This window comes from Zosterops lateralis, assembly GCF_965231275.1.
Source record: "Zosterops lateralis genome assembly, chromosome: 31".
NCBI classification, from domain to species: domain Eukaryota; kingdom Metazoa; phylum Chordata; class Aves; order Passeriformes; family Zosteropidae; genus Zosterops; species Zosterops lateralis.
In genome coordinates, this window is record NC_139791.1 from 341,656 (window position 1) to 350,266 (window position 8,611).

The 8,611-nt window shown below is 46.7% G+C and overlaps 1 protein-coding gene across 6 annotated transcripts; it reads right to left on the reverse strand.

Annotated features, from left to right (window-relative positions):
* Window positions 1-252: 252 nt before the first annotated feature.
* On the reverse strand, window positions 253-7,859 carry ETFB (electron transfer flavoprotein subunit beta). Of its 6 annotated transcripts, none has more exons than XR_014592013.1 (7): window positions 7,748-7,859; window positions 6,688-6,846; window positions 5,752-5,904; window positions 4,625-4,687; window positions 3,153-3,311; window positions 788-1,164; window positions 253-488 (listed from the first exon to the last, which is right to left on the reverse strand). XR_014592013.1 is itself a non-coding variant. In XM_083880644.1 (6 exons), the coding sequence occupies exons 1-6, from the start codon at window positions 7,802-7,804 to the stop codon at window positions 991-993; spliced, it is 765 nt and encodes a 254-aa protein (XP_083736770.1). In that variant the 5' UTR covers window positions 7,805-7,859; the 3' UTR covers window positions 591-990. The 6 variants fall into 6 exon arrangements, 1 of the variants encoding a protein (XP_083736770.1); XR_014592014.1 differs by having other exon boundaries at window positions 768-1,164; XR_014592015.1 differs by lacking the exon at window positions 253-488 and having other exon boundaries at window positions 591-836; window positions 932-1,164.
* Between the last annotated feature and the right edge of the window lie 752 nt (window positions 7,860-8,611).

The following is an 8,611-nucleotide window of genomic DNA, read 5'->3' on the forward strand; positions in this document are numbered from 1 at the left end:
AGGGTGTGGCCACGCCCCTTTAAGCCACGCCCTGCGTGTACGTGATGACGCCATTGAGCGGCGACGCCTTTATTGAGGTGGGAGGGACTGGGATGGACTGGGAGGGACTGGGATGGACTGGGAGGGGTTTAGAGGGCACTGGGATGAACTGGGAAGGCACTGGGCCATACTGGGACAAACTGGGACAAACTGGGATGAACTGGGATGAACTGGGACAAACTGGGAACCATTGAAATTCCACCAGCACCAAACTGGGATGTATCAGTTCTTACTGGGATTGAACTGGGAAGGCACTGGGCCATACTGGGATGGACTGGGAGTCACTGGGAGTCACTGGGATGAACTGGGAGGTCACACAAGTCACTGGGATGAACTGGGACAAACTGGGAACCATCAGCACCAAACTGGTTCTTATCAGTTCTTACTGGTCCAGCCCTGGGGCTGAACTGGGAAGGCACTGGGCCAAACTGGGATGAACTGGGAAGGCACTGGGCCATACTGGGATGAACTGGGAAGGCACTGGGCCATACTGGGATGAACTGGGAGTCACTGGGATGAACTGGGATGAACTGGGACAAACTGGGAACCACTGAAAACCCACCAGCACCAAACTGGGATGTATCAGTTCTTACTGGGATTGAACTGGGAAGGCACTGGGCCATACTGGGACGAACTGGGAGTCACTGGGAGGCACTGGGACAAACTGGGAACCATCAGCACCAAACTGGGATGAATCAGTTCTTACTGGGATTGAACTGGGAAGGCACTGGGCCATACTGGGATGAACTGGGAGTCACTGGGAGTCACTGGGATGAACTGGGACAAACTGGGAGTCACTGGGACAAACTGGGAAGGCACTGAGACAAACTGGGAACCATCAGCACCAAACTGGTTCTTATCAGTTCTTACTGGTCCAGCCCCGGGGCTGAACTGGGAAGGCACTGGGCCAAACTGGGATGAACTGGGACAAACTGGGAGGCCCCAGGAGACTCAGATGCGGCCGCTCTGCCTCAGTTTCCCCAGCAGGTCCTGGACATTCTCCACTTTCTCCCCCCCGGCCCTGGGGGGCGGCTCCTGCACCTGCAGCACCTTCAGCCGGGGGGACCCCCCCGGGACCCCCAAATCCGCCGCTGGAATCACCTCCAGGGGTTTCTTCTTGGCTTTCTGGGGGGAAAAAAAAAGGAAATTTGAAAAAATTTTGGGGATTTGGGGATTTTTTGGATTTTTTGGGGGGATTTTTGGGGGTTTTTTGGGGATTTTTGGGGATTTTTTGGATTTTTTTTTTGATTTATTTAAAAAATTTTTTTGGATTTTGGGAGGGTTTTTAGGGGATTTTTTAGGAAATTTTGGAGGTTTATTTATTTATTTATTTGTTGAGGTTTTTGGGGGTTTGGGGGATTTTTTGGGGGGTTTTTTGGGGGATTTTTTGGGGGATTTTTTAGGGATTTTTTTGGATTTTTTGGGGGATTTTTAGGGGATTTTTTGGGGATTATTTGGGGGGATTTTTTGGGGATTTTTTGGAAATTTTTTTGATTTTTTTTTAAATTTTTTTTTTCGGATTTTGGGAGGATTTTTAGGGGATTTTTTAGGAAATTTTGGAAGTTAGTTTATTTATTTATTTGTTGGGATTTTTGGGGGGTTTTGGGGATTTTTGGGGGGATTTTTTGGGGGGTTTTTGGGGGATTTTTAGGGGATTTTTTGGGTTTTTTGGGGGGTGTTTTAGGGGCGATTTTTAGGGGATTTTTTGGGGATTTTTGGAGGGATTTTCTGGGATTTTTTAGGGATTTTTTGAGGATTTTTGGGGGAATTTTTTAGGGGATTTTTTGGGGAGATTTTTTAGAATTTTTTTCTAATTTTGGGGGATTTTTGGGGGATTTTTTGGGGAATTTTTTTTGAATTTTTGAGAAATTTCAGGGGTTTTTTTGGCGATTTTTAGGGGGATTTTTCTAGGATTTTTTAGGGATTTTTTTCTGGGATTTTTTGGGTATTTTTAGGGGATTTTTTGGGTTTTTTAGGGATTTTTTCTGGGATTTTTTCTGGGATTTTTTTGGGATTTTTGGGGGGATTTTTTAGGGGATTTTTTGGTGAAATTTTTCTGGGATTTTTTGGGGATTTTTGGGAATTTTTTTCTAATTTTTGGGGGTTTTTTTGGGAATTTTTCGGGGGATTTTTTTGGAATTTTTGAGAAATTTCAGAGGGGGTTTTTTTGGCGATTTTTGGGGGGATTTTTCTGGGATTTTGGGGGGATTTTTTGGGGGAATTTTGGGGAGATTTTTTAGAATTTTTTTCTAATTTTTGGGGATTTTGGGGGGATTTTTTGGGGATTTTTTTTTGAATTTTTGAGAAATTTCAGGGGTTTTTTGGCGATTTTTAGGGGGATTTTTCTAGGATTTTTTAGGGATTTTTTCTGGGATTTTTTGGGTATTTTTAGGGGATTTTTTGGGTTTTTTGGGGATTTTTTAGGGGATTTTTTCTGGGATTTTTTTTGGGATTTTTGGGGGGATTTTTGGGGGGATTTTTTGGTGAGATTTTTCTGGGATTTTTTGGGGATTTTTGGGAATTTTTTTCTAATTTTTGGGTTTTTTTTGGGAATTTTTCGGGGGATTTTTTTGGAATTTTTGAGAAATTTCAGAGGGTTTTTTGGGGGGATTTTTGGGGGATTTTCGGGGGATTTTTTAGGGGATTTTTTTGTTTTTTGGGGGGGATTTTTTGGGGATTTTTTAGGGGATTTTGGGGGGATTTTTGGGGAGATTTTTTCGGGGATTTTTGGGGGATTTTTCTTGCCATTTTTTTTTAATTTTTGGGGCATTATTTTCAGAGGATGTTTTTGACATTTAGGGGAATTTTTGCAGAATTTTTGGGAAATTTCAGGTTTTTTGGGGGGATTTTTTAGGGGATTTTTTAGGGATTTTTTGGGGGGATTTTTTTGGGATTTTTTAGGGGATTTTTTGTTTTTGGGGGGGAGATTTTTTGGGGATTTTTAGGGGATTTTTGGGGGGATTTTTCAGAATTTTTTTCTAATTTTGGGGGTTTTTTTGGGGAATTTTTGGGGGAATTTTTACGCGATTTTTTCTGAGATTTTTTTTGAGAACTTTGGGGACCCTCCCAGAGATTTTAGGGACCCCCCAGCCCCCCCAAAGCCCCCCACTGACCATGATGTTGGGCAGCGTGGCGTAGCGGGGCTCGTTGAGCCGCAGGTCGGCCGTCAGCACGGCCGGGAGCCGCAGCCTCAGGGTCTCCAGACCCCCGTCCACCTCCCGCTGCACCCGCACGGCCCCCGAGTCCAGCTCCACCCGGGAGGCGAAAGTGCCCTGGGGATAAACCAGTGTGGACTGGGACACTCCCAGTGTGGACTGGGACACTCCCAGTATAAACTGGGACACTCCCAGTATGATTTAGACCCTCCCAGTATGAACTGGGAGCATCCCAGTATGGACTGGGACACTCCCAGTATGAGAAAAACCCTCCCAGTATGGACTGGGACACTCCCAGTATGAGTTAAACCCTTCCAGTATGGACTGGGACACTCCCAGTGTGGACTGGGACACTCCCAGTACGGACTGGGACATTCCCAGTATGAGTTAAACCCTTCCAGTATGGACTGGGACACTCCCAGTATGATCTAGACCCTCCCAGTATGAGAAAAACCATCCCAGTATGAACTGGGACACTCCCAGTGTGGACTGGGACACTCCCAGTATGAGAAAAACCATCCCAGTATGAACTGGGACACTCCCAGTATGGACTAGGACACTCCCAGTATAAACTGGGACACTCCCAGTATGGGATAAACCATCCCAGTATGGACTGGGACACTCCCAGTATGGACTAGGACCCTCCCAGTATGGACTAGGACCCTCCCAGTATAAACTGGGACACTCCCAGTATGGACTGGGACACTCCCAGTATGGACTGGGACACTCCCAGTATGAACTGGGACACTCCCAGTATGGACTGGGACACTCCCAGTATGAACTGGGACACTCCCAGTATGGACTGGGACACTCCCAGTATGAACTGGGACACTCCCAGTATGGACTGGGACACTCCCAGTATGATTTAGACCCTCCCAGTATGGACTGGGACATTCCCAGTATGGACTGGGACACTCCCAGTATGAGAAAAACCATCCCAGTATGGTCTAGACACTCCCAGTATGAACTGGGAGCATCCCAGTATGAATTAGACACTCCCAGTATGGACTGGGAGCTGACCAGTATGAGTTAGAGCCTCCCAGTATGGACTGGGACACTCCCAGTATGGTCTAGACCCTCCCAGTATAAACTGGGACACTCCCAGTATGATTTAGACCCTCCCAGTATGAACTGGGAATTCCCAGTACAACTTAAAAGGTAAATATTTCCCATCACCCCTTGCGCCTTAAGGAGTAAATACAATCCCCCACCGCAAAGCATTGTGGGATACACTCCTCCCCTATTTACACCGCGCAAAGGATTGTGGGATATACTCCCCCTCTATTTACACCGCAAAGCATTGTGGGATACACTCCCCCACTGTTTACACCGCAAAGGATTCTGGGATACACTCCCCCTATAAGGAAGATTATATATCCCATCATGCCCCGCGCACGGTTTTCCCGCCCTTTTCCTTTTCCCGTCTTTACCTGCGGCCAATCCAACATGGCGGCCAAGAGCTGCCCGGTCTGGTTACAATCGTCGTCGATCGCCTATAAGGGGGGGAACATATGGATTCTATAGGGGTCTGGAGGGGTTTTAGAGGGGCTGGGAGGGTCTATAGGGGGTCTGGGGGTCTATAGGGGGGAATATATGGATTCTATAGGGGGCTATAGGGGGGTCTATAGGGGGGATATATGGATTCTATAGGAGTCTATAGGGGTCCATAGGGGGTCTATAGGGGGTCTATAGGGGTCTGGATGGGGTTTTAGAGGGGCTGGGAGGGTCTATAGGGGTCTATGGGGGAAATATGGATTCTATAGGGGTTTATAGGGGTCTATGGGGATCTATAGGGGGTCTATAGGGGGGCTATAGGGGTTTAGAGGGGGTCTAGAGGGGTCTATAGGGGGGTCTATAGGGGTCTAGAGGGATCTATATAGGGGTCTATAAGGGTCTATAGGGGGGTCTAGAGAGGTCTATAGGGGGTCTAGAGGGGTTTATGGGGGTCTATAGGGGCTCTATAGGGGTCTATGGGGGTCTATAAGAGGTCTATAGGTGTCTATAGGGGGTCTATAGGGGTCTACGGGGGTCTATAGGGGTGTATAGGGTTCTATAAGGGTCTAGAGGGGTCTATAGGGGAGATATATGGATTCTATAGGGGTCTATGGGGGTCTATAGGGAGTTCTATAGGGGTTTATAGGGGTCTAGAGGGGTCTATAGGGTCCCATAGGGTTCTATAGGGGTCTATAGGGTTCCATAGTGTCTATAGGGGTCTATAAGGGTCCCATAGGGGTCTATAGGGATCTATAGGATTCCATAGAGTTCTATAAGGTTCCATAGGGTTCTATAGGTGTCTATAAAAGTCTATAGAGTTCTGTAGGGTCCTATAAGGTCCCATAGGATTCTATGGGGTTCCATAGGGTTCCATAGGGTTCTATAGGGTCTCTATAGGCCCCACCTGTTTCCCCAGGATGACGAGCTGTGGCTGCAGCCGCCCCACCAGCCCATAGAGCCCTATAGGACCCCTATAAGATCCCATAGGGCTCCATAGGGCTCTATAAGATTCCATAGGGTTCTATAGGGTCCTATAGGGATCTATAGGGTCTATAGGCCCCACCTGTTTCCCCAGGATGACCAGCTGGGGCTGCAGCCGCCCCACCAGCCCGGCCAGGGCCGTGGCCACTTCCTTGGGCCCCGCGGTCACTCCTTCGGCCACTTCGGCCAGGACGGCGCGGTCAGCGCCCATGGCCAGGGCTGTGCGCAGGGTTTCCTGCCAGGAAAGGGTTAAAAATATCTGAAATTAATCCTAAATTACCCCTAAAATCATCCCAAAAATATCTTCAAAAATATCTTCAAAAAATCCCGAAAAACTGGCCCAAAATAAGCCAAAAATAACCCAAAATTAGACAAAAATATCCCCAAAAACTGCCCCAAAATAATCCAAAATTAAGACAAAAATATCCCCAAAAATATCCCCAAAATATCCCAAAAAATAACCCAAAAATATCCCAAAAATATCCCAAAAATATCCCCAAAAACCACCCCCAGGTGTGTCCCCAGGTGTCCCAAAATCCTAAATTTTTCCCAAATTTTCTCCATTTTTTCCCATTTTTTCCCCAATTTTCACCGGGTTTTTTCCCCCATCACCCCCAGGTGTGTCCAGGTATCTCAGGTGTGTCCCAGGTGTGCCCAGGTGTGTCCCCAGGTGTACTTTAGATGCTCCCAGGTGTATCTCAGGTATCCCCAGGTGTCCCAAAAACCCCAATTTTCTCCAATTTTCTCCATTTTTTCCCATTTTTTCCCCAATTTTCACCGGGTTTTTTCCCCCATCACCCCCAGGTGTCCCCAGGTGTGCCCAGGTGTGTTCCCATCACTCCCAGGTATATTCAGGTGTATCCAGGTGTGTCCAGGTGTCCCAAAATCCCAATTTTCTCCATTTTTTTTCCCAATTTTTTCCCAATTTTCACCGGATTTTTTGCCCCCAGGTGCCCCCAGGTGTGTCCATCACCCCCACCTGTCCCCAGGTGTCCCCAGGTGTCCCCAGGTGTCTCACCTGGCTGGCTTTAGTCCCCAGACTGACCACGATGACCTCCTGGGCCGCCCCGGCCTCGCGGAGCCTCACGGCCTCTTCCAGGGCGATTTCACAGAACGGGTTCAGGCCGTGCTTCACCCCCTGGCTCTGCACCCCGGCCCCGCCCGGGGCCACCCGCACCTGCCCAGGGACACCTGACTCAGGTGAGGGGCCAAAAAAACCCCAAAAGCCAAAAAAAACCCCAAAATTCTGGGATTTTTTTGCGATTTTTGGTGATTTTTTAGGGATTTTTTGGCGATTTTTTAGGATTTTTTAGGGTGGACAGGTGAGCACAGGTGAGTCAGGTACACCTGCCTCAGGTGTGCATCAGCCACACCCAAAAAATCCCCAAATTTGGGGGGTTTATGGGGATTTTTTGGCGATTTTTTAGGATTTTTTTAGGGATTTTTTAGGGATTTTTTGGAGATTTTTTAGGGATTTTTTTTGTGATTTTTTTGGGGATTTTTTGGGAGATTTGAGGGGATTTTGGGGGAAGATTTGGGTCAAATTTGGGTGAATTTTAGGCAAAAATCCGGACATTTGGATCATTCAGTGTGAAACTTCAGTAACATTCTGGGTGAACTTTATGAAAACTTTGGATGAATTTGGGTCAAATTTGACAGAAAATTTACGAATTTATGATGAAATTTGGGGGGAAATCAACCCCAAAAACCCCAAAAACCCAAAAAAACCCCAAAAAAACCCCAAAATTCCAAAAAAAATCGCGAATTTTTGGGGTTTTTTGGGGCATTTTTGGCTGTTCTTGGGCCTTGTGGGCGTGGCTTGGCTTTGTGGGCGCGGCCACGTAACGTGTGCGTGGCCACGTAACGCGTGCGTGGTCACGCAAAGGCGACGTGACCACGCAAAGTGGGCGTGGCCAAACCCTCCCCTCATACCCTGACCTTCCCTTTAACCCCCAAAAAACCCCCAAAAATCACCAAAATTTCGGGGATTTTTGGGGTTTTTTGGGGCGCTCGGGATTGGTGGGCGTGTCCCGGCCCGGTGGGCGTGGCCAGGTGAGCCCGGCCAGGTGAGTTTTTACCTTGACGGCGAAGTCGATGACGCGCTTGACTCCCACCAACACCCGGAGCGCCGCCATGTTGAATAAGCCACGCCCACCGCGCACGGTGACGTCATTCCGTCAGCTAAGCCACGCCCATAAGTCTAACGCGGTTGAGATGACGTAATGTTGTTGTTGGTAAAGCCACGCCCCTTTATGCAAATAAGGTAAAGGGGGCGTGGTTTGAGCCAAAAGGGGATTTGGGGGGGATTTTTTTAGGATTTTTTTGAGGGATTTTTTTTTAGGATTTTTTTGGGATTTTTTTGGAGAATTTTTGGGGATTTTTGGGGGGTTTTTTTGGAGGAAATTTTTGAGGAATTTTTGGAAATTTTTTTGGAAATTTTTTGGAAAAATTTTGGGGAATTTTTGGGGATTTTTTTAGGGGAATTTTGGAAGATTTTTTGAGGATTTTTTTGGGAGATTTTTGGGAGGATTTTTGGAGGATTTTTTGGGAAATTTTGGGAGATTTTTTTAGGGGATTTTTAAGGGATTTTTTAGGATTTTTTGGGGGATTTTGGGGGGAATTTTGGAGGGTTTTTTAAGGGGATTTTGGGGCGAATTTTTTTGAGATTTTTTGAGGATTTTTGGGAGATTTTTTGAGGATTTTGGGGGGATTTTTGAGAGATTTTTGGGAATTTTTTGGGGAATTTTTTGGGAATTTTTTGGGAATTTTTGAGGAATTTTGGGGAGATTTTTTGAGGATTTTTGGGGGGATTTTGGGGGGAATTTTTTTTGAATTTTGGGAGATTTTTTGGGAATTTTTTGAGGATTTTTTTGGGCATTTTTAGGGTTTTTTTGAGGATTTTTGGGGGATTCTTAGGGATTTTTTAAGGAATTTTTGGAGAT